A 26,541-nucleotide genomic window follows, 5' to 3' on the forward strand; every position below is an offset into this window, starting at 1 on the left:
AGGTGTGTCTGTGCATTCGACAACGTATTGTGAAGTGCAACTAGGCAAACATATTCATTCATAGTTTCAGAAAGGCATATTTATTCATAGGCTTTAGAGAAACTCATGTTCATTAATATACAAGATTTACATGTTCTTAACAGTGTTTTAGAATGTTACTCAGTTTATGTGTGATCGAAGACAAAGTATGATGGTTAGCAAGCAACATGTGGTTTAGCTAGCAGCAAGCAACGATTACTGCAGAAAGATGTTAAGATAAGTAATTCATTGTACTAATATTTAAGTATTATATCAGTATATTAACATATGAACAAAGCATGTTATATTTATTGTATTAACACATGTACCTTTAAATAAGAATTGAAGCAAGTAACATCTCAAATATTCGTCAAGTCTTATTTCTCGTTCCTTCATGATATCTGGGTGAATCAGTAATATGGGTTTAATCATACAGTTCATTAGCTTTGGATGTGATATGTGTGATTTGTAAATAAAATACATAAACATATCACCCCTTCATACATCATCACCCACTACCGCTTTTATTATAAAATCTAGTATAAACAGTATTCTACAAGAATAGTACAAACCATGTAATTTCTTTAATGCAAGATAGAGAAAGGTGACCCAAGGACCGAGCAGCCTAGAGCAGGATCCCTACAGAGCTCAGCAGCAAGTTAGATGAAATGAATTAGGAATCCCCAAAGCTCCGAAGCAAGCATAGAGGTGGTTTGAAATTATATGTCCGGAATCTTTTCCCACTACCGCTTTTATTATAAAATCCAGTATAAACAGTATTCTACAAGAATAGTACAACCATGTAATTTCTTTAATGCAAGATAGAGAAAGGTGACTCAAGGACCGAGCAGCCTGGAGCAGGATCCCTACAGAGCTCAGCAGCAAGTTAGATTAAATGGATTAGGAATCCCCAAAGCTCCGAAGCAAGCATAGAGAGGGTTTGAAATTATATGTCCGGAATCTTTTCCCACTACCGCTTTTATTATAAAATCTAGTATAAACAGTATTCTACAAGAATAGTACAAACCAGGTAATTTCTTTAATGCAAGATAGAGAAAGGTGACCCAAGGACCGAGCAGCCTAGAGCAGGATCCCTACAGAGCTCAGCAGCAAGTTAGATTAAATGGATTAGGAATCCCCAAAGCTCCGAAGCAAGCATAGAGGTGGTTTGAAATCTAGTATAAATAGTATTCTACAAGAATAGTACATCTATATATTCTTTAATGCAAGATAGAGAAAGGTGACCCAAGGACCGAGCAGCCTAGAGCAGGATTCCTACAGAGCTCAGCAGCAAGTTAGATGAAATGGATTAGGAATCCCCAAAGCTCCGAAGCAAGCATAGAGGTGGTTTGAAATCTAGTATAAGTAGTATTCTACAAGAATAGTACAACCATGTAATTTCTTTAATGCAAGATAGAGAAAGGTGACCCAAGGACCGAGCAGCCTAGAGCAGGATCCCTACAGAGCTCAGCAGCAAGTTAGATTAAATGGATTAGGAATCCCCAAAGCTCCGAAGCAAGCATAGAGGTGGTTTGAAATTATATGTCCGGAATCTTTTCCCACTACCGCTTTTATTATAAAATCCAGTATAAACAGTATTCTACAAGAATAGTACAAACCATGTAATTTCTTTAATGCAAGATAGAGGAAGGTGACCCAAGGACCGAGCAGCCTAGAGCAGGATCCCTACAGAGCTCAGCAGCAAGTTAGATTAAATGGATTAGGAATCCCCAAAGCTCCGAAGCAAGCATAGAGGTGGTTTGAAATTATATGTCCGGAATCTTTTCCCACTACCGCTTTTATTATAAAATCCAGTATAAACAGTATTCTATAAGAATAGTACAACCATGTAATTTCTTTAATGCAAGATAGAGAAAGGTGACTCAAGGACCGAGCAGCCTAGAGCAGGATCCCTACAGAGCTCAGCAGTAAGTTAGATGAAATGGATTAGGAATCCCCAAAGCTCCGAAGCAAGCATAGAGGTGGTTTGAAATCTAGTATAAGTAGTAGTCTACAAGAATAGTACAACCATGTAATTTCTTTAATGCAAGATAGAGAAAGGTGACCCAAGGACCGAGCAGCCTAGAGCAGGATCCCTACAGGGCTCAGCAGCAAGTTAGATTAAATGGATTAGGAATCCCCAAAGCTCCGAAGCAAGCATAGAGGTGGTTTGAAATTATATGTCCGGAATCTTTTCCCACTACCGCTTTTATTATAAAATCTAGTATAAACAGTATTCTACAAGAATAGTACAACCATGTAATTTCTTTAATGCAAGATAGAGAAAGGTGACCCAAGGACCGAGCAGCCTAGAGCAGGATCCCTACAGAGCTCAGCAGCAAGTTAGATGAAATGAATTAGGAATCCCCAAAGCTCCGAAGCAAGCATAGAGAGGGTTTGAAATTATATGTCCGGAATCTTTTCCCACTACCGCTTTTATTATAAAATCCAGTATAAACAGTATTCTACAAGAATAGTACAACCATGTAATTTCTTTAATGCAAGATAGAGGAAGGTGACCCAAGGACCGAGCAGCCTAGAGCAGGATCCCTACAGAGCTCAACAGCAAGTTAGATGAAATGGATTAGGAATCCCCAAAGCTCCGAAGCAAGCATAGAGGTGGTTTGAAATTATATGTCCGGAATCTTTTCCCACTACCGCTTTTATTATAAAATCCAGTATAAACAGTATTCTACAAGAATAGTACAAACCATGTAATTTCTTTAATGCAAGATAGAGGAAGGTGACCCAAGGACCGAGCAGCCTAGAGCAGGATCCCTACAGAGCTCAGCAGCAAGTTAGATTAAATGGATTAGGAATCCCCAAAGCTCCGAAGCAAGCATAGAGGTGGTTTGAAATTATATGTCCGGAATCTTTTCCCACTACCGCTTTTATTATAAAATCCAGTATAAACAGTATTCTATAAGAATAGTACAACCATGTAATTTCTTTAATGCAAGATAGAGAAAGGTGACTCAAGGACCGAGCAGCCTAGAGCAGGATCCCTACTGAGCTCAGCAGTAAGTTAGATGAAATGGATTAGGAATCCCCAAAGCTCCGAAGCAAGCATAGAGGTGGTTTGAAATCTAGTATAAGTAGTAGTCTACAAGAATAGTACAACCATGTAATTTCTTTAATGCAAGATAGAGAAAGGTGACCCAAGGACCGAGCAGCCTAGAGCAGGATCCCTACAGAGCTCAGCAGCAAGTTAGATTAAATGGATTAGGAATCCCCAAAGCTCCGAAGCAAGCATAGAGGTGGTTTGAAATTATATGTCCGGAATCTTTTCCCACTACCGCTTTTATTATAAAATCTAGTATAAACAGTATTCTACAAGAAAAGTACAACCATGTAATTTCTTTAATGCAAGATAGAGAAAGGTGACCCAAGGACCGAGCAGCCTAGAGCAGGATCCCTACAGAGCTCAGCAGCAAGTTAGATGAAATGAATTAGGAATCCTCAAAGCTCCGAAGCAAGCATAGAGAGGGTTTGAAATTATATGTCCGGAATCTTTTCCCACTACCGCTTTTATTATAAAATCCAGTATAAACAGTATTCTACAAGAATAGTATAACCATGTAATTTCTTTAATGCAAGATAGAGAAAGGTGACCCAAGGACCGAGCAGCCTAGAGCAGGATCCCTACAGAGCTCAGCAGCAAGTTAGATTAAATGGTTTAGGAATCCCCAAAGCTCCGAAGCAAGCATAGAGGTTTTTTGAAATTATATGTCCGGAATCTTTTCCCACTACCGCTTTTATTATAAAATCCAGTATAAACAGTATTCTACAAGAATAGTACAAACCATGTAATTTCTTTAATGCAAGATAGAGGAAGGTGATCCAAGGACCGAGCAGCCTAGAGCAGGATCCCTACAGAGCTCAGCAGCAAGTTAGATTAAATGGATTAGGAATCCCCAAAGCTCCGAAGCAAGCATAGAGGTGGTTTGAAATTATATGTCCGGAATCTTTTCCCACTACCGCTTTTATTATAAAATCTAGTGTAAACAGTATTCTACAAGAATAGTACAAACCATGTAATTTCTTTAATGCAAGATAGAGAAAGGTGACCCAAGGACCGAGCAGCCTAGAGCAGGATCCCTACAGAGCTCAGCAGCAAGTTAGATTAAATGGATTAGGAATCCCCAAAGCTCCGAAGCAAGCATAGAGGTGGTTTGAAATTATATGTCCGGAATCTTTTCCCACTACCGCTTTTATTATAAAATCCAGTATAAACAGTATTCTACAAGAATAGTACAAACCATGTAATTTCTTTAATGCAAGATAGAGGAAGGTGACCCAAGGACCGAGCAGCCTAGAGCAGGATCCCTACAGAGCTCAGCAGCAAGTTAGATTAAATGGATTAGGAATCCCCAAAGCTCCGAAGCAAGCATAGAGGTGGTTTGAAATTATATGTCCGGAATCTTTTCCCACTACCGCTTTTATTATAAAATCTAGTGTAAACAGTATTCTACAAGAATAGTACAAACCATGTAATTTCTTTAATGCAAGATAGAGAAAGGTGACCCAAGGACCGAGCAGCCTAGAGCAGGATCCCTACAGAGCTCAGCAGCAAGTTAGATTAAATGGATTAGGAATCCCCAAAGCTCCGAAGCAAGCATAGAGGTGGTTTGAAATCTAGTATAAGTAGTAGTCTACAAGAATAGTACAACCATGTAATTTCTTTAATGCAAGATAGAGAAAGGTGACCCAAGGACCGAGCAGCCTAGAGCAGGATCCCTACAGAGCTCAGCAGCAAGTTAGATGAAATGGATTAGGAATCCCCAAAGCTCCGAAGCAAGCATAGAAGTGGTTTGAAATCTAGTATAAGTAGTATTCTACAAGAATAGTACAACCATGTAATTCTTTAATGCAAGATAGAGAAAGGTGACCCAAGGACCGAGCAGCCTAGAACAGGATCCCTACAGAGCTCAGCAGCAAGTTAGATGAAATGGATTAGGAATCCCCAAAGCTCCGAAGCAAGCATAGAGGTGGTTTGAAATCTAGTATAAGTAGTAGTCTACAAGAATAGTACAACCATGTAATTTCTTTAATGCAAGATAGAGAAAGGTGACCCAAGGACCGAGCAGCCTAGAGCAGGATCCCTACAGAGCTCAGCAGCAAGTTAGATGAAATGAATTAGGAATCCCCAAAGCTCCGAAGCAAGCATAGAGGTGGTTTGAAATTATATGTCCGGAATCTTTTCCCACTACCGCTTTTATTATAAAATCCAGTATAAACAGTATTCTATAAGAATAGTACAACCATGTAATTTCTTTAATGCAAGATAGAGAAAGGTGACCCAAGGACCGAGCAGCCTAGAACAGGATCCCTACAGAGCTCAGCAGCAAGTTAGATGAAATGAATTAGGAATCCCCAAAGCTCCGAAGCAAGCATAGAGGTGGTTTGAAATCTAGTATAAATAGTATTCTACAAGAATAGTACATCTATATATTCTTTAATGCAAGATAGAGAAAGGTGACCCAAGGACCGAGCAGCCTAGAGCAGGATTCCTACAGAGCTCAGCAGCAAGTTAGATGAAATGGATTAGGAATCCCCAAAGCTCCGAAGCAAGCATAGAGGTGGTTTGAAATCTAGTATAAGTAGTATTCTACAAGAATAGTACAACCATGTAATTTCTTTAATGCAAGATAGAGAAAGGTGACCCAAGGACCGAGCAGCCTAGAGCAGGATCCCTACAGAGCTCAGCAGCAAGTTAGATTAAATGGATTAGGAATCCCCAAAGCTCCGAAGCAAGCATAGATGTGGTTTGAAATTATATATCCGGAATCTTTTCCCACTACCGCTTTTATTATAAAATCCAGTATAAACATTATTCTACAAGAATAGTACAAACCATGTAATTTCTTTAATGCAAGATAGAGAAAGGTGACCCAAGGACCGAGCAGCCTAGAGCAGGATCCCTACAGAGCTCAGCAGCAAGTTAGATTAAATGGATTAGGAATCCCCAAAGCTCCGAAGCAAGTATAGAGGTGGTTTGAAATTATATGTCCGGAATCTTTTCCCACTACCGCTTTTATTATAAAATCCAGTATAAACAGTATTCTACAAGAATAGTACAAACCATGTAATTTCTTTAATGCAAGATAGAGAAAGGTGACTCAAGGACCGAGCAGCCTAGAGCAGGATCCCTACAGAGCTCAGCAGCAAGTTAGATGAAATGGATTAGGAATCCCCAAAGCTCCGAAGCAAGCATAGAGGTGGTTTGAAATTCACATAAATCCGAAACAAGTTAAGTGACTGAGGTTGGGAATCCCGACAGATCTTCGCAGCAAGCTAAGCGGAAGGAAAGGAAAAGCCTAGAGTTCGAAAGCAAACTAGACAGTTGGGGTTGGGTATCACCTAGAGCTCCGAGCAAGCTAAAGGAAGGGTGACCAATCGCAGACTGATAACTGTCCATGGAATCCTCTCCGTTATATAGGCGCTCCAAGAGGCGGTGGCGCTGCTGCTCCCTTGTTGCGGGAGGAAAGGAAAAGCCTAGAGTTAGGAAGCAAACAAGAGAATTTGGGTTGGGTATCTCCTAGAGCTCCAAGCAAGCTAAAGGAGGGGTGACCAATCGCAGACTGATAACTGTCCATGGAATCCTCTCCGTTATATAGGCGCTCCAAGAGGCGGTGGCGCTGCTGCTCCCTTGTTGCGGGAGGAAAGGAAAAGCCTAGAGTTCGGAAGCAAACTAGAGAATTTGGGTTGGGTATCTCCTAGAGCTCCAAGCAAGCTAAAGGAGGGGTGACCAATCGCAGACTGATAACTGTCCATGGAATCCTCTCCGTTATATAGGCGCTCCAAGAGGCGGTGGCGCTGCTGCTCCCTTGTTGCGGGAGGAAAGGAAAAGCCTAGAGTTCGGAAGCAAACTAGAGAATTTGGGTTGGGTACCAAATAGAGCTCCAAGCAAGCTAAAGGAGGGGTGACCAATCGCAGACTGATAACTGTCCATGGAATCCCCTCCGTTATATAGGCGCTCCAAGAGGCGGTGGCGCTGCTGCTCCCTTGTTGCGGGAGGAAAGGAAAAGCCTAGAGTTCGGAAGCAAACTAGAGAATTTGGGTTGGGTATCTCCTAGAGCTCCAAGCAAGCTAAAGGAGGGGTGACCAATCGCAGACTGATAACTGTCCATGGAATCCCCTCCGTTATATAGGCGCTCCAAGAGGCGGTGGCGCTGCTGCTCCCTTGTTGCGGGAGGAAAGGAAAAGCCTAGAGTTCGGAAGCAAACTAGAGAATTTGGGTTGGGTATCTCCTAAAGCTCCAAGCAAGCTAAAGGAGGGGTGACCAATCGCAGACTGATAACTGTCCATGGAGTCCTCTCCGTTATATAGGCGCTCCAAGAGGCGGTGGCGCTGCTTCTCCCTTGTTGCGGGAGGAAAGGAAAAGCCTAGAGTTCGGAAGCAAACTAGAGAATTTGGGTTGGGTACCAAATAGAGCTCCAAGCAAGCTAAAGGAGGGGTGACCAATCGCAGACTGATAACTGTCCATGGAATCCTCTCCGTTATATAGGCGCTCCAAGAGGCGGTGGCGCTGCTGCTCCCTTGTTGCGGGAGGAAAGGAAAAGCCTAGAGTTCGGAAGCAAACTAGAGAATTTGGGTTGGGTATCACCTAGAGCTCCGAGCAAGCTAAAGGAAGGGTGACCAATCGCAGACTGATAACTGTCCATGGAATTTTCTCCGTTATATAGGCGCTCCAAGAGGCGGTGGCGTTGCTGCTCCCTTGTTGCGGGAGGAAAGGAAAAGCCTAGAGTTCGGAAGCAAACTAGAGAATTTGGGTTGGGTATCTCGTAGAGCTCCAAGCAAGCTAAAGGAGGGGTGACCAATCGCAGACTGATAACTGTCCATGGAGTCCTCTCCGTTATATAGGCGCTCCAAGAGGCGGTGGCGCTGCTGCTCCCTTGTTGCGGGAGGAAAGGAAAAGCCTAGAGTTCGGAAGCAAACTAGAGAATTTGGGTTGGGTATCTCCTAGAGCTCCAAGCAAGCTAAAGGAGGGATGACCAATCGCAGACTGATAACTGTCCATGGAATCATCTCCGGTATATAGGCGCTCCATGAGGCGGTGGCGCTGCTGCTCCCTTGTTGCGGGAGGAAAGGAAAAGCCTAGAGTTCGGAAGCAAACTAGAGAATTTGGGTTGGGTACCAAATAGAGCTCCAAGCAAGCTAAAGGAGGGGTGACCAATCGCAGACTGATAACTGTCCATGGAATCCTCTCCGTTATATAGGCGCTCCAAGAGGCGGTGGCGCTGCTTCTCCCTTGTTGCGGGAGGAAAGGAAAAGCCTAGAGTTCGGAAGCAAACTAGAGAATTTGGGTTGGGTATCTCCTAGAGCTCCAAGCAAGCTAAAGGAGGGATGACCAATCGCAGACTGATAACTGTCCATGGAATCATCTCCGGTATATAGGCGCTCCATGAGGCGGTGGCGCTGCTGCTCCCTTGTTGCGGGAGGAAAGGAAAAGCCTAGAGTTCGGAAGCAAACTAGAGAATTTGGGTTGGGTATCTCCTAGAGCTCCAAGCAAGCTAAAGGAGGGATGACCAATCGCAGACTGATAACTGTCCATGGAATCATCTTCGGTATATAGGCGCTCCATGAGGCGGTGGCGCTGCTGCTCCCTTGTTGCGGGAGGAAAGGAAAAGCCTAGAGTTCGGAAGCAAACTAGAGAATTTCTGTTGGGTATCTCCTAGAGCTCCAAGCAAGCTAAAGGAGGGATGACCAATCGCAGACTGATAACTGTCCATGGAATCATCTCCGGTATATAGGCGCTCCATGAGGCGGTGGCGCTGCTGCTCCCTTGTTGCGGGAGGAAAGGAAAAGCCTAGAGTTCGGAAGCAAACTAGAGAATTTGGGTTGGGTATCTCCTAGAGCTCCAAGCAAGCTAAAGGAGGGATGACCAATCGCAGACTGATAACTGTCCATGGAATCATCTCCGGTATATAGGCGCTCCATGAGGCGGTGGCGCTGCTGCTCCCTTGTTGCGGGAGGAAAGGAAAAGCCTAGAGTTCGGAAGCAAACTAGAGAATTTGGGTTGGGTATCTCCTAGAGCTCCAAACAAGCTAAAGGAGGGGTGACCAATCGCAGACTGATAACTGTCCATGGAATCATCTCCGGTATATAGGCGCTCCATGAGGCGGTGGCGCTGCTGCTCCCTTGTTGCGGGAGGAAAGGAAAAGCCTAGAGTTCGGAAGCAAACTAGAGAATTTGGGTTGGGTATCTCCTAGAGCTCCAAGCAAGCTAAAGGAGGGATGACCAATCGCAGACTGATAACTGTCCATGGAATCATCTCCGGTATATAGGCGCTCCATGAGGCGGTGGCGCTGCTTCTCCCTTGTTGCGGGAGGAAAGGAAAAGCCTAGAGTTCGGAAGCAAACTAGAGAATTTGGGTTGGGTATCTCCTAGAGCTCCAAGCAAGCTAAAGGAGGGATGACCAATCGCAGACTGATAACTGTCCATGGAATCATCTCCGGTATATAGGCGCTCCATGAGGCGGTGGCGCTGCTGCTCCCTTGTTGCGGGAGGAAAGGAAAAGCCTAGAGTTCGGAAGCAAACTAGAGAATTTGGGTTGGGTATCTCCTAGAGCTCCAAGCAAGCTAAAGGAGGGATGACCAATCGCAGACTGATAACTGTCCATGGAATCATCTCCGGTATATAGGCGCTCCATGAGGCGGTGGCGCTGCTGCTCCCTTGTTGCGGGAGGAAAGGAAAAGCCTAGAGTTCGGAAGCAAACTAGAGAATTTGGGTTGGGTATCTCCTAGAGCTCCAAGCAAGCTAAAGGAGGGATGACCAATCGCAGACTGATAACTGTCCATGGAATCATCTCCGGTATATAGGCGCTCCATGAGGCGGTGGCGCTGCTGCTCGCTTGTCGTTTTGTGATTGTAGGTGTCGCTGATATGTCGTCTGCAATATGTAGTATTTCAACGTAAGGCGTAGTAGTCCAACGTAAAGTGCACGTCGTTGTTGTTTATAAATAGGAGCACGTACAGAATGTTTTGTAATCACATGTTGGGCGTTTATAAACACAAACACGTGGTACATTACAACATTGAACTTATTAATAAGTTATTCATATTGATAATTGTTAACGTAATTGTGGTGGAACCTTCTTTAAATCAATAATTTATAACGTATAGATAGTAAACCAAAATTTCAGTGAGTATTCACATACGATTTATTTCAAGTTATTTTGTTTTATTAAACACGGGAGAATAATAGAATGCAATTCATGTTGCGTATGATTATTCTACAACAGCTTGTCAAATCATAAGCGCCTCCACAATGTAAAAGTTCTTCCCTTTGAAGGGTAAGTAGAGCCAGCTTGAGTACCGGTAAATCAAGAGTCCGGAATCGACCCTCAATACCGGTTTATTATAAAATCCTTTAATATATTGCATCAATATTTACAGAAATACTACAGTACATCTTCTCTATTGCGAGGTAGAAAAATGTAGTCCAATACCTTGGAGCCTTGATGCAGGATCTTTACGGAGCTCCAGGCAAGCTAGGTAGAGTGGTGTAAGAAACCCCAATGCTCCGAAGCAAGTAGTGAGGGGGTTAAGAGTCACAGAGTCCCGAAGCAGGCTAAGCAACAGGTTGGGATCCCGGCAGAGCTCCGAGCAAGCCTAGAATTCCGCAGCTAACTAGAGACTTTGAAGTTGGGTTTCTCCTATAGCTCCATGCAAGCTAGAAGAGGGGGAGACTAATCGCAGACTGGTGACTATCCGTTGAAAGGCACTCCCGGTGGCGGTGGCGCTGCTGCTCCTTTGTCGGTGATAGTGCTGGTCCGTCGTCTGTTTCTTGTAATAATCCAACGTGAGGTTTAGTACTCCATTCTAAAATACATGTGATTGTTGTTTACAAACAGAAGCACGTTTGTTTAGAAACACAAGCACGTGGTACATTACACGACACTGTGTATTCATAGTGTCTGATGAAGCCAAGTAGATAGTTGGCGAAACTGTTAACACGCTAATAATTTTTACAATAAACGTACTGTTTTGCTGAACGAGTAGTTTAATCAAATTTAAGTCTATTAAAAGCAAACTTGTACAAGTGAAATATATTGTATCCTAGTCAATTTTTCTTTTTGTATATATATATATATATATATATATATATATATTAACAGTAGAAAGGTTATTTTCTACGTATCTCATTCCTCACATGTCACCTTCTTGTTTTGCAGTCTAATTATTAACATTACAGTGATAATCATAACCTGCATTATAACAAAAAAACGTGCATTAACCTGCATCATTCACACCGAAAAGCATAACTATATTAAACTGGAGATTGAACACTCCAAACTATGCGTACTGTACTCACTGGAATCAAATCCACAATCAAACACATAAACGGTATGCGCATTAGCTATTAAGCTATACGAAGCACAACTAGCCATGCTACTCCCAACACTTTCAATATAAATTGACGTGAGCTTTTCACTTCCACAGGGTGTCTATCGGTCACGAAAGTCATGAAAATGTCATGAAAGTCAAGAAAAAGTCACGAAATTTAGCTTTTGGGTTACGATTTTTTTTTTTTTAACCATTACAATATGAGTACAGACTGGAAGATTTTGTTCTATAAAACGTTAAAATTCACCACCAAAAATGTCTATGATCGGCTTTAGACGCTACCAAATCGCAAGCAAAGCACGCTTCTATCATATGCATGAAAATCCGGCCTAATTCGCACCCAAATTCGCTCGTGAGAATGTTATAAAATTTCGTGGTATGGTAAAGAAAAGGTCACGAAATTTCATTTTGGAATTTTAATAGTCACCCTGTTCCATAAAAGTAACGCATACACGAACTTCCTGTTTCTATAAAAAGACTAATAGTTTGGGTACGCCTTTACCGAGCGAAGTAGCTCAAGTGGTAGAGCGTTGGTTCGGGAGGTCGTGGGTTCGAATCCCGCTGCCGACCATCCTGACTGAGGTTTTCCAGGGTTTCCCTCAGTCCTACCAGGCAAATGCCGGGATGGTACCTACTAAACAGGCCCTGGTCGATACCTTCCCAAATCCTTTCCATTGTTATTGTTGTTGTTGGATATCCAGTGTAAAATGGCCTCGGAGGCTGTATCTGGTGATTGTTAAATAAATAAATAAATAAATACGTGTTTGACGCTATCTAGTATTTCCTGTATGTTTGGGAAATTTATTAGAAAATTTTATACTTGTGTACATGTTTGGTTTGGTAATTTGAAATGTGTTTTGTTTTCTCGTGTGAAACATTGATAAGTTTCGTGTTTTTACAGGATAACTTCGAACGAGGGATGGAGTTGCACGCGAAGTGCACGATATTCGCCGAAGGATGCCACGGCCACCTAGCCAAGCAGTTGTATCAGAAGTTTAATCTACGAGAGAAATGCGAGCCACAGACGTACGGAATTGGTCTCAAAGAACTCTGGGAAATAGAACCCTCAAAACATAAACCTGGCACCGTGGAGCACACAGTTGGATGGCCTTTGGTATAATATTTGATTCTTTTTATTTCATTTTATTTATTTGTTTATTTTTAGCCTTTCAAACTATAGTATACATAAGTGTCGGAAATCTTATAGAACGTCTTTGACCGTCCGTCCATCGACAGTATCAGAGCAAAAATTGTAAGAGATATCGAGATGCGAATTTTTGCCATCGATTCAGCGTCCCAAAAATAGGTTCCATCTTCTCCGTTAACTCTCTATTCAAACCGGAAATGCTTCAAATTACTCATTTCCGGTTTCAACGTTTATCGCCAATAGAACGAAAACGGTAAGATGTAGCGAGAAGCGCTTTGTTTTTTTTTCAAACAATTCAGCATCTCAAGGCAACGTAGCTGGACTATTCCCCAACACACTATCAAAACCGGAAGTGGTTTACATTTAGTATTTTGGGTTCAATACTGATTTGGAGAAAACAAACATGGTAAGAGGTATCGAGGTGTTGTTTTCTTGCAATCAATTCATTGTCCCAATAATAGGAGCAGTAGGTTCTATCTTTTTCATTAACACTCTATTTAGATCGGAAGTGCTTCAAATTACTCATTTCTGATTTCAGCACTTATCGCAATGGAACAAAAGTGGTAATAGATAAGTGCAAGTGGTTTTCTGCAATTGATACAGGGTTCAAGAGAGCATATCATCACAGCCCACAACAACTACAAAACTGGAAGTAGTGTTGACATTTACTGCTAGTTCCGGTTTCGATACTGAATTTTACAGAGCAAAAACGGCAAGAAAGATCGAGATGCATATTTTTTTTTTTTTTTTTTTTTTTTTTTTTTTTTTTTTTGCTGTCGATTCAACCTTTCAAGAGTATATTCTACAACATTCTTACAAAACCGGAAGTGGTTAACATTTATTACTACTTCCGGTTTCAATATTGATGTCCCAGCGTTCCTTAGTGTGACGTGAGAATCCACTGTCTCAAAGGACAATACGAAAGGCAATGCAGCGTTCTACCTTGACTAAATTGCATAATTGCGCAAGATCTATATTTGGTAAAAAACATAAAGTTTAAATTCATATAATCCGTTCGTCACATATGAAGAGGAAGATGAACAGACGAAAGCTGTATAGTATGTACGATTGTCGTCTCGCAGGAAACATATGGGAACTTGTAGTGACTCTGGACAAAGCATGGGTGTATCTGTTGGAATGTGATAAAAAGAGGGACATCTTGGATTGTCCCTGTGATTTCAGAGGTTTAGACTGGGTACGGGAATGTACAGAAAGTTTTCCACGCTGCTTTATGGTTGTTTGGTGGTTACTGTATTAGTAGGAAACTTACGCTACGCGGACTAGACAAAAAGACTAAAATCAATGCAAATTATTACAAGATGAGCGTTTTGATTAGCTCCTTTATCGTCATGATATCACATACCTGTACGATTACAACATATCTCGCGTTGTTATTCAGTAGGGCGCCTAGCCAATGATGACGTACACAGAGCAGGTGGCACATGGAACAGGTGAAATCCGCTGATTCATCCTATATAGATTTTTGTGGGCTCCCGTTGTTGAAATGAGCATTCAGCCGTCGACTGCCGCACATACCCAACGGACTTTGAAAAGCATATCAAACCGTGTTTAAGCACAGTCTCTTTGAGTGCAAACTGAAACGCAGGCCGAGGCCCCGCGTAGCGTAGTCGTTCGTTAACGCTTTGGCCTTTGGTGCGAGCGGTACCGGATTCTATTCCTGGTGGGGACACTCGGTCGAAAAAGTGTAAAAAGCTTTCTCAGGCCAGCCATCCTGAATGAGGTTTTCCTGGGTTTTCCGTATTCACACCAGGCAAGTGCCGGGGTGGTACCTAACATATAGGCCCCAGGCCACTTCTTTCCTCCCCTTTTCCCGGATAGTGTGATCGCCGAGGAACGTCATCTCTCATACGAGACGGGCTAAATGACGCCATAGCTACCGAAAGCCCAGAAATCTAAATCCTAAATCGTGAAACGCAGGTCGATAGCTAATAGACAGGACTTGAACAATGAGCTGAATCGCTGGTTTTCCTGGCATTAAGCAAATGAGAGTGATGAATTCGTTATCATCAATTTGAAACGACCTTTTGTGTATATATTATTGAGGATAATACTATATGGATGTAGAGGTTATTTGCACAGAGTTGCAACACATTAATAATGAGAGGGCTATGCAAAAATAGAAAATAAAAGGAAACGAATCTAATGCTATTCGAAAATAGGAGTTAAGTATATTCTGTGATGACACTAGACTACTCGTAAAAATTAAAAGAATCTACCCATCCATGTCTGATTTTAAGTTACAACAGGGGCGTCATTTAGGGAGGCAAGAGGGGCAATTGCCCCTTCCCCCTCCTAACCTTTACACACACATACACACCTGTTAGAAAGATAACATATGGAGAAACATGGTTGTAACTGAATAGAGATGGATGTTAATTGTTAATTTTTTTGTTCTTTAAATGACTGATTTTAAGATATTGCAAAAAAAATTATCAATAATATATAACTACTATTGAAGTATTTAAAATATAGGCATACACTTCTGTGCTTTTCCATTTGTGCTCCACAATATGAAACGTAGGTGATATAATATACTTTAATGAATTTATAGCTAACACACGGATATAAACTTTGAAATGCTTTGAAAATGCACAGCGCCAAAAGATCATAGCGATTTTTAAGATGAACGAGATTAAGATGAACGATTTTTTTCATTTTTCAACAAATATTAAAAAAAAGAGAGGAAGTTTACAGTCACATGAATGGTGTAAGTGTTTTCTTTATATATTTACTGTATCTAAATATTAGGTTAGATAATGCACAGAGTATATATAAAGGTTATAGGCACAAACGATCTAACCATTGTAGTATGTTCAATGTTTCCCTATTGGGGATCTAACCGGAACCTTGGCACCGCTAAGGCACACATTAGACCAGCGTTTCCCAACCTTTTTCAACTTGCGGCACACTATAGGTGTAACTTGAATTCTCGCGGCACACACATATAGATATTATTATTATTATTATTATTATTTGTAAATATGAAATATAGTGGTATTTTTTTCTTTGATTACTGATCTCACAGAGAGGAAAGCTCGATTACTGATTTCCGCCCGTGGTAAATCATTATGCTTATTTTTTTTCATTCTAATTTAAAAATAGAAAACAACTGCAATGAGATATGGGACCAAGGCTTTTAAAAATACACTTTTTCTTGAAAACTGTATCCAACATCTCACTAAGAAGAAAGATCACTAAATAACGAATGAACAAACTCATCTCTTTTACTTTTAAAACACAAATATAGGTAATTTGTATGCATGTTTGATTTGTCGAAAGGACTGAATGTATTTTAAAATTTCAAGTTACGAAACAGTCTGCAACAATAAAGAAGCAATAATGGTCATAACAATGATAACAAATACTATTTTCAACATTAAAAATGCACAGAAAAGTAACAGTGTGAAACTCAAAATTGTAGATACATAGTAGAGGTTCACGTTAATGTTAAATACAAATATACATTTTCCCCTATGTCTTGCAATTTAACTGCTATAGAATTAATAATTTGTTTCGATTTCCTCGCGGCACACCAGCGGCCCGTTCACGGCACACCGGTTGGGAAACGCTGCATTAGACTAATGGAGATGTACATGTATTTATCCCCCTTCTCTCTCTCGCTATATATATATATCTATGAAGGATCCGGCCCCCTTCAAGCAAAACCTGAAATGAATTGTATTAGCATTTAACTTTACTGTCAGATTCTTACATTTCTCTATGTGATAATTCATTATTATTTTTTCAGGACCGTCACACGTATGGAGGCTCCTTTTTGTATCATTTGAATGAACCGACACCGTTAGTAGCTGTAGGATTTGTAGTTGGATTGGATTATGCAAATCCTTACGTTAGTCCGTATTTAGAATTCCAAAGATTCAAACATCATCCGTCCGTGAAAGGAGTGTTCGAAGGAGGGAAAAGGTATGAATTTTAAACTTTTTACATTTTTTAAATTTTAACTCATACCATATATATATCAGCGTTTTATTTAAGCGGTACCGCATCGCAGTTTGCTAAACAAAATCCTAGAAATGCGATGCAAACGAAAAATTGTATCGCAAAATGCGATGCATCTATAATCATAATTTATTACCGAAGTGGGCTATTTTTACAACAGAAAACAGTTTATCATCTTTCCTTTAAGACAGAATGGTTCTCTTTTGATCTTACATATAGTTAAAGCTCAGTGAGTAGTCTTCTTGGAAACTCAACGTTTATCTTTAGGTGTCTTCTTGTCTCTCAAGAACACAATCTACTACTGACTACAAGCCACATTGGAAACAGACCCTAAAATTAATGACAGAGACCATAATATCTTCTTCGACATTTTGCTCTATATGTAAAGAAAGCGGCTCAATCGACTCTTCAAATCCAAGACTCCAGCTTACCTTCCAGAAACTAGATTACTAGCTCAAATACGGGACCTCAGCAGTACTCTTCTGAGATCTATTTTTTATATCTGTTTCATAGTATTGGCTAGAAATATATATCTGTTTTGGTATACCTACTTATTTTACATTTGAAGTTACGGGGAAAAAATAGTGTTCGATTTAAAACGTTTAAAATATGGGTAAAAAATTGGATCCAAGTAGAAGTTGGCTACAATTTGAAACTGGACTTTGTGTGAAGTAAGATATTTTGTTTTATCGTAAAAAGTGAAGTTGATTTCGTAGTGCGTAATTTCAATTACCCATTTCTTCAAGTCATTACGGATTCGAAACTTAATTCTTTTTAAAAAATGACACATTTAAAAACAGCTAGTAGCTTAAACAATCTGTAGAATATCAAAGTTAAAATTTTTTAAAATTATAATTGCTGCTACTTTTTCCTTCCTTTGCTTTTCATTATCATATTTGTTTGTGATACATAGAAAATGTTTACTATTTCACTGTATGAAATAATAATAATAATAATAATAATAATAATAATAATAATAATAATAATAATAATAATAATAATAATAATATTTTCCTTGGCTGCCGTGAGTACGATACAAAACTTTTAATTTGCGATCAAATTTAAACTTATTTCGCATTTTGATACGCAAAAAAAAAAAAAAAAAAAAAAAAAAAAACTGATATATATTTATCTGACGTTGGAATCCAAATATAAAGCAGTTCTGTTGAAATGTATAATACTGTATTGCAGTTGCTTAACAAGAATTTCAAGTAATTAATTGGTAAGTTAAAAAGTGTGTAATCTTTAAGTTAAATGATTATTGCAGGAATCTTACAAGAGCTTTTTTCAACGATTCACACAGTTCTATAAACTTAATTCTACATTTCATTTATCGGTACAAAAGAGGTAGTACAAATTAGCAATTGAAAAAAAAAAAAAAAAAAAAAAAAAAAGTTGAAAAGAGAACTTGCACAAGTACAGGGGATTTGCATTCCAAGCGTTTTAACCTCATTAATCCCAATTGTTCAATTGGGCTCAAACAATTAGTGCCAGATGGTTTTCAGAGGAGACAAGAATTACATATGAATTACTCTGAGCCACAGATAAGAATACAAAGAGACAAGCATCTTTCTATAAACGTTTTTGTTCGTCTGCACGGCGAAAGAACCAATCAACGTTCGATTTCGTCGTAAGTAGGTAAGGCCTCCAATCGAACTTCGTACAGACGTCATGGGTTGTAACGTTAAGCAACATATGTTTATCTGCTTCGCTTACAATGGTTTACTTACCTGTGAGAGATAGATTCTGTGCGGAAAGATCATTTTGAAAATTAACCCTAGTTCATACGTGTCTCCTGCACATTACGCTATCATACTTGTTAGTATTTTAAATAAAAAGCAATCATGTATTCATTTCAGTTTCTTGGACTATGAATTTCCTGCCTATTTTCAAGTTTGTGCAATAGGGGCATGGTGGCTCAGTTGTGGAGCGCTTACCTGTGATATTACAGAAAAACTCTAAAATTAACGGTAGTTTAATTTCGCTGTAGTGAAGACCTTTAATGAAGGGAATTTAACACGTCTTTCGCCCTATATTAAAGGGATTGTGAAATATTTCCGTTTAAGACAAGTTTCTGTTCAATAAAGGTTCCGTTGAAGGCCGGATTTACTGTATATTCATCAAAAGGAGGAAACAACCGGATTTTTTACACTCTAAATCCTTTGTACAAAAAGTGAAAAAGTGGATGGCTGGACCGAGATTCGAAGCTGGGATCTTCAGTCTAATCATCCACTTTTTTTTTCACTCTTTGCATATCATTAAAATTTGCACCTACAAAAAAAGGATTTAGTGTGTAAAAAATCCGTTTTTTTCCTCCTTTCATGAATATACATATATAATAGTAATTATATGTTGTGTAAATGTATATTTCTAGGATTGCATACGGAGCACGAGCTTTAAATGAAGGCGGCTTCCAGTCGGTACCTAAGCTAACCTTTCCTGGAGGCTGTGTGATTGGTTGTGATGCTGGTTTCCTTAATGTCCCTAAGATTAAAGGAGTTCATTTGGCAATGAAAAGTGGTATGTTGGCAGCTGAAGGTGTTTTCGACGCCATTACGAATGAAAACACACAGTCTGCAACAGCGGGTAAGTTTTTAGCTACGACCAGTCTTATCTATTTTCTATGCTATAATATAAAAGTGATTTACTCATCAATGGCTAGGCCAAGCTACTAATTTGGACTAGAAACTCATTTTGTCACGAAACCAAGAGATAATTTTTTTTTTTATTTTTGAAATAACTATCCTAAGTGGGGGAAAGGAGGTTGTTTCCAAGGTTTTTTTTTTTTTTTTTTTTTTTTCGAGAACAGAGTTATCATGAATTCTTTAAGTTAAAGAGATGAAACTCGGTATATGAACTTCTCATTGAAAATAACTGAACACCTATTTCAGTATTTTTGAAAATTCCATTATTAAGGGAGGGGGGGGGACAATTTCTGTAATATTAAAATTTCCGGCTATTCAGAAAATGCCCTGTATGAATGTGAAATTCGGTTTGTAAACACTCAATTAAAAACTACGAAATACCTGTTCCAGAGTTTTCAAAAATTTCATTTGTAAAGAGAATACGTATTCTACAAATGTAAGCATAAGTGAGTCATATAGCCTATTTTTTTCTTATACCCTTTCTTAATATCTTTCGTACGTATCACTATGATACTTAATATGTAAATCTGAATCTTTATGTGTCTTGATTTTGCTTTTTCTACAAATATACAAGTACAATCCAATTAAATCCTGAAATCACAATGTATATGCTGTTTGCACAGACAATCTCTGTTAAGGGTATATACAGGGTTGTAGTGACAAATTCATCTATGCTGGAGCGCTTGGTGGGACATAAGATAACTAAAAACAAAGTTTTTTAAGTATAAACACAAAACTGAAATCAAATTATGATTGGATATTAATGATTATTTATAAATAAATAAACACTTTAAACGTAACTTTGAACACTTCTGATGTAAATTAAAGTCCATTTTTAAATTTTTTTACTTCGTTTTACCTGAAATAAAAAAAGCATTGTTTCCTGACTTTGTCTCAGAGCGTCGCTCTTCTCTCAAAAGCTACAACTCTGGGTATATGTGAGATTTTGTAACACTTTGTGCCCAACTCAACACTCTTCTCCCCCCCCCTTTTTTTTTTTAGCAAGATTTAGTAAAAGCAATAACCATATTCAAACTAATAATTAAAAATCTTTAATTTCCCTCTGTTTTTAAGTTTCCTTACTGGAGTCCTGCTATGACAACCTACATGGTTCAATCGAAGTCCATCGCTCAAAAGCCAAAATTTTTATCCCTTTTGTTTTCTGCAAAAAGGCCAATAGATATATACATCGAATTAGTTGTCAGAGAAAGTGAAAAGAATACCATACAATATTTAAGAAAGTGCATCAAAAGCGCCTTCGCTAAATGCTTCGTCAGATAGGGATGAGAAGAAATAGAAGGAAAACAGAATAGAAATTAAACAAAAGTAAAAGTAGCCCTAAAGCGTCCAAGTGGACGTCATGTGTGATAGTAATTTTACTGTTTTCTGATAAGTAATTCATTTTTCATGTTCGCTTTCATACATATATATATATATATATATATGATCTGAAATTGTGAAATTGTAGTACTGCATGGGCACATCTCATGTATTGGCATTACATACTGGGCATGACAACCTCCACTTTTGCAGGCATACTTGTGATCAGGCAACGAAACGGTTTTGGCGTCCCATTCTTGGCGGAGAACAGCAATGAGGGTATTATCGATGTGGGTCTTTGCAGTGTGGCGCGAAATCCGCGTTCCAAAACCTCATAAATACGCACTTGGATTCAAATGAGAACGTTGAACAGACTAGTTCATTACCGGTATGTTGGTGGCGTGAAACCACTCCTTCACAGACGGTGCAGTATGAGCTGGTGGTCGGTCTATCATGTTGATACACACAATGCTCATTCCGGAACTAGTTTTCGATGGTAAGCTATTAGAATGTTCTCCCGTGACGTTGACACGTAGAACAAGAATTACAAGCCTTTTCTACGAAGTGCAGGACCACGCTGTAATGCACATCTTCCAAATTTCACTGTGTGCGCTGCACAGGCCGGTAAATGCCGTTCACCAGCATTCTCTAAACCCACACTCTTCCATAGGAACGTCACATGATATAGCATGATTTGTCACTGCAAAGAACGTCTTTTCGATTTTTCGAAGTCTAGTGTTGTCATTCCGGATACCACCTGAGGGGGAGCGTATCATTTCTTGGTGTGATAGGTGGCATACGAACAACTGCTCAGCCAGTGTTGCCGGATCTGAAGATTAATAAGTAGCGAGGTTGTGGTTCAAAAGTAGCGGATTTGAACTATTTGTACCCCAAACATAAACATGTCAGATATCAGATGTCTGGGTTGGCAATGGCCGGGCGGCGACCGCAAATTGGAACTGTTGGTAGTGGTGTTAAGGTAAACTACATACTACCTCAGCTGGACTAGAACTGCACTATTCAATGAACTGCATGTGGGCAGACAGTGATAGCTGATATTATAAAATGGGCGACTTTCCTGATTTTCAAGGAGACATGTTTGCTTATTTTATTTCGAAGATTTATTGTAACTATACTTACGTATTATGTTAATATGGACAATACAGTAACACAATTATATTTGCTATATTTATATTGGACCCAAGCATTAACTGAGACAGCAACACGGTCAGTGATGATACTACAACAGCGCAGATTTAACAATCTAGTGTTGTCAGATCTGAGATTAAAAAGTGCTAAAACAAGAATCTGAACTAGTATCGAACATCTTAGTTTACTAAAACTATAAATCATTGTGAATAGAATACTCAACAAACAAAACTTTTATTGTATTGTATACAACTAATTCGTAATTTTCATACATTAAAAAAAAAAAAAAAAAAAAAAAAATAGCTTTTTTTAAGAATTATAACCTGCACATAATTAAAAGTAGCCCAGAAAGTAGCGTGTCGCCCAATTTAAAATTTTGGTAGCGAGGGCACCTACAAAATCACTCATTCCGCTACTTATAGCCCAATCTACCAACACTGTGCTCAGCTATGAAAATCAAGTCTTCGCATCTCGCGTTAAGCAATCATAGTACTAAGAGTAGAACCTTATGTGTTATATCATTTATCGTTAACAGTGGCGATGAATGATTACTAGTTTCTGAGGATTGACTCTCTTCAACGATCGACAGTCATTGAGGTCAAAATATAAGGTCGCTTTCGGGTTAAGAATATTTAGGATTAAAATCTCTCGCACCGACTTGTTACATCTGTTGAACACAATCGCGTAACCTTTCTGGCAGGATCTCATGTAGTTCGGTTCCCGTATTAAGATATAGATTCACGTCTTATATAGCCTCGCTGCTGAAATAGATGTAAAACTCAAATCCAATCCAATCTAGTCTCCTAACCATGTTGGAAGATCATGAGTTCTACAGAACTGCCCATTATGTTCTCTCGCACTATCTTGTTACGACTGCGGACGTATTTCGCGTGATCCACGCGATAGGTAACGTTACTATGTCTAGTGTCTACAACACCACCAACAGACCTCGGGTAGTGTCCGAATATTTGTGATCTCATTGAATTCATTTTTAAATAAAATATATTGTAATCAGTTGACTACTATTCAGGCAATAATTACACTCTGGTCTTGAAGAATTTTTTAATAAATAATTGTTTTCACGTTAAAAAAAATTAAGTTCACCGCCTACAACTTCAAGACAAAACTCATAACTCACTTCGCGCTTCTAAGCTGCCACTATTCTATTTGCCGTAAATTTATCATTACAAAGGCGCTTTCGTATGTTAGTATTCTTAGTTGTAAAAACCATACTGTCTGGTTTCAGTTTTCAGTTTGATGAAAGTTGATTGTTGAGTAGAGAAAATGATTTCGAAGCATTTGAAAAGTCAAGAAAAATAAGAAAAATGTATTCACAAGTTTAAAAGTAGAATATTATTCAAGTTGTGGTACCTTATAGTTACTTTAACCTTTCCCGGGCTTAAGTCGGATCTCGTCCGACATTTTGGCTTTCCTGTTCCGCTCCGACATCGGAAGATGTCCGACACATATTCTTACGCGTTTGTCACCCGCTTTGCTGTTGCAGCGTGTCCAATTCTATCCAACAGATAGCGTAGGTAGTACTGTTTGTTGTTTCTCGGCAGGCCGTTTGTTTTGATGTACAACAATTTATCGGGATTGTATTCGCGAGTTCGTAGATGTAAAAAATAAATAAGGAAATAAATAAGGTACGTAACTAACAGTGATATTACAACTCGGATATGGTAAAATTATAAACAAAAATCTTTAACTACGAGGCACGCCCAAAAAGTAAGTGTACTAAAGCCCTCGTGGGCAGAGGGAATTTGTTATTGCTATGTTGGTCACACTGCCTTGTAGTTTAGTTCCTACCCTTCCTAGTGAGCCCTATCACACGGCAAAACTGTGGCCACAGTAACATCTCCCGTGAAAGATGTCGATAAAATTGCCGCCAAGTGCGAGATTCACAGCGTTATCCGTTATATCGTTGTGAAGGGAAAATCTTCATCTGAAGTCTTTAAGGAGATCAAATAAGTTTATAGCGAGGAAATTAAGAATCATACCAGTGTGTTTAAATGGTGTCGTGAGTTTAAAAACAGTCGTAGTGATGTGCATGATGAGCAAAGGAGTTAAAAGACATTCTCTTGACTTGGCACCTTCAGACTATCATCTGTTCACCTTCCTGAAGATGCACATGGGTGGGGAAAAAAGTTTCAACTGACTAGGAAGTGAAGATGGAGGTGAAGAATTGGGCAAAAGACTTCTTTGACCAAGGCATAAAAAAAAAAAAAAAAAAAAAAAAAAATCCTCGCCTCAGTAATGTATCGAGAGGGATGCCGACCACATTGAAAAATAGTTCACATAGATACTGTAAGCATGTAGAAGTTTTGTTTTAAATAAATTTTTTGAAACCTACAAAAATCTAGTATACTTATTTTCTGTACGTGCTTCGTATTTTGTGCAAACTAAAGTTGAGGTGAGTTGAGTTGAATTGATTTTGAATTTAACGTTCCGTTCAGCAGCGAGGCTATATGAGACGTGGATCTACTGATTAACGTGGAATCCGAACCACATGAGCTCCCGCCGGGAATCGAACCCGGGTCTCCCACGCCAAAGGCGCGTACGCTAACCGCTTAGCCACGGGGGAGCTCTTGTGCAAACCAAAATATACAATTACAATAAAAAGATACGTCCATATTTATATTTTATTTTTCTTTCTTTTGAAACTCTAGGGCAATGACAGCTAACCACCAACCTTTTTCCTGTCCAACATAAATTAAAGCTGGGAATGTAGGTGGCAGGAAAATTTGGTTAGAAGAACTTATTTATTTATGATTTATTTTTTATTTTGCAGGTATTGAGCCTAAGACTTATGAAGAAAAACTGAAGCAAAGTTGGCTATGGTCTGAATTGAAGAGTGTGCGTAACGTAAGACCTTCATTTCACACTAGTTTAGGACTTTATGGCGGACTCATGTACACGGGTATTTTCTACTTACTTGGAAGAGGAAAGGAACCATGGACATTGAGTCATGGAGGTACTTTTTATTTCTTTGTTTTTTATAATACATAAAATTTTAAAGATGATGTATTTATGTGAGGTTTGGATAGTGTAGTTTAAATATATTCATATAACCCGAAAACTACTGAGCTAATTTCAGTGTTATTTGCTTGTTTCTTAAAATCTTCACCAAGAACCAAACTGCAGTCTCAGAGCGGTTACAGAGTGTTATGATTAGATTTATTAAAATTACCAATACCTGGGGTTACCATTCTCCCGTCTTATATAGAAGCTTCTATATTTGGCTCTATTGTTAAGGAATTTATCAAAACTCCTTTACATCTTTACCCTGTATGTCTATATCTTCTTCCAAACTCCTTTATAGATTTACTCTGTCGTCCATTTGTCCGTCCAAACTCTTTTATATTTTTACCCTGTCTGTCCATGTGTCCATCCAAACTCCTTTATATATTTACCCTATCTGTCATTGTGTCCTTCCAAACTCATATATTTACCTTATCTGTTTATGTGTTCTTCCAAACTCCTTTATATACTTACCCTGTATGTTTGTGTCACTCAAATCCCCTGTATATATTTACCGTTTGTCCAAGTATCCGTCCATACTCCTTTATATATTTACCCTGTATGTCCACGTGTCCGTCCAAACTCCTTTATATATTTACCCTGTGTCCATATGTCCGTCCAAACTCCTTTATATATTTACCCTATATGCCCATGTGTTCGTCCAAACTCCTTTATATATTTACCCTCTCTGTCTATGTGTCCGTCCAAACTCCTTTATATATTTAGCTCTGTCAAATGTGTCCGTCCAAACTCCTTTATATATTTACCCTGCCTGTCCATATGTCCGCCCAAACTCCTTTATACATATACTCTGTCTGTCAATGTGTCCGTCCATACTCCTTTATATATTTACCGTGTCTGTCATCTGTCTGTCCAAAACTCTGCAGTATCACCAGATTATCAGGACCATTCCAACATAAAATTGTATTTATTTTTTTCAAACGGCACTAATGTCAAATTATTACGTATTTCTAATGTACGTGTTAAATATAAACATACAATACATTTAGTATTCTGCATTAGAAACACTTGTGGTCCGTGCATTTCAGAAATGTCCCAGTTTCCTAGACTTCTGCAACAGTTATTAGGCGTCGAGTTTTTAAATTCTAAAACATCCAAAAAGGATTTTAAAAAGTGCATTTTAGGATTTTATAAATTTTCAAAGTTGTTGTTTAGTATTTTATGTTTACATTACAGAATAGGATATTTTAGTACATTTGATTATATTTTAACACTTTGTTAGTTATTATACATTTCAACACTTGTCTTTTAATACTATTTCTGTAAAGTTTAATCTATTCTTGTACGGAATAAAAATATTAACAAAATATCCATTAGTAGCTGGAATTCTTACTGATAGTTGAAATCTTGTACAGCATAAACATAGCCTATATAGAACTACAATGAATTCCCAGTCCCTCACCCACCACAAATTACAAAGAACTACAATGAACACCCACCCACCACAAATTACAAAGAACTACAATGATTTCTCATCCACCACAAATTACAAAGAACTACAATGAACTCTCACCCACCATAAATTACAAAGAACTGCAATGCATCCTCACCCACCACAAATTACAAAGAACTACAATGAACCCCCACCCAGCACAAATTACAAAGAAGTACAATGAACCCCACCCACCACAAATTACAAAGAACTACAATGAACCTCCACCAATCAGAAATTACAAAGAACTACAATGAACCCCCACCCACCACAAATTACAAAGAACTGCAGTGAGCCCCACCCGTCACAAATTACAAAGAAACATACCGCGTAGAGGAAGCCTGGTTATTGTATTGTTGAAAACCAGTTGACAATGAAACGCTTCGATTGATATTTCGTGCGTTAAAAAAATTAAAAGTCCATATTAAAAGTTAAAAATAACTATAAAAGGCAATAACT

The 26,541-nt window shown here is 39.0% G+C and overlaps 1 protein-coding gene across 2 annotated transcripts in view; it reads left to right on the plus strand.

Moving 5' to 3' along the window:
- The window catches only part of Etf-QO (electron transfer flavoprotein-ubiquinone oxidoreductase), a 286,888-nt gene that overhangs the window by 29,422 nt on the left and 230,925 nt on the right, over positions 1 to 26,541 (plus strand). For both annotated transcript variants that reach the window (XM_081737734.1, XM_081737733.1), the window contains exons 6-9: positions 12,268 to 12,480; positions 16,283 to 16,458; positions 18,869 to 19,080; positions 24,400 to 24,582. In XM_081737734.1, the coding sequence (XP_081593860.1) occupies positions 12,268 to 12,480; positions 16,283 to 16,458; positions 18,869 to 19,080; positions 24,400 to 24,582 (784 nt within the window). The remainder of the gene's footprint in view (positions 1 to 12,267; positions 12,481 to 16,282; positions 16,459 to 18,868; positions 19,081 to 24,399; positions 24,583 to 26,541) is intronic.

This window comes from Thermobia domestica, chromosome 14 (genome assembly GCF_964235325.1).
Source record: "Thermobia domestica chromosome 14, izTheDome1.hap1.1, whole genome shotgun sequence".
Taxonomy (NCBI): Eukaryota; Metazoa; Arthropoda; class Insecta; order Zygentoma; family Lepismatidae; genus Thermobia; species Thermobia domestica.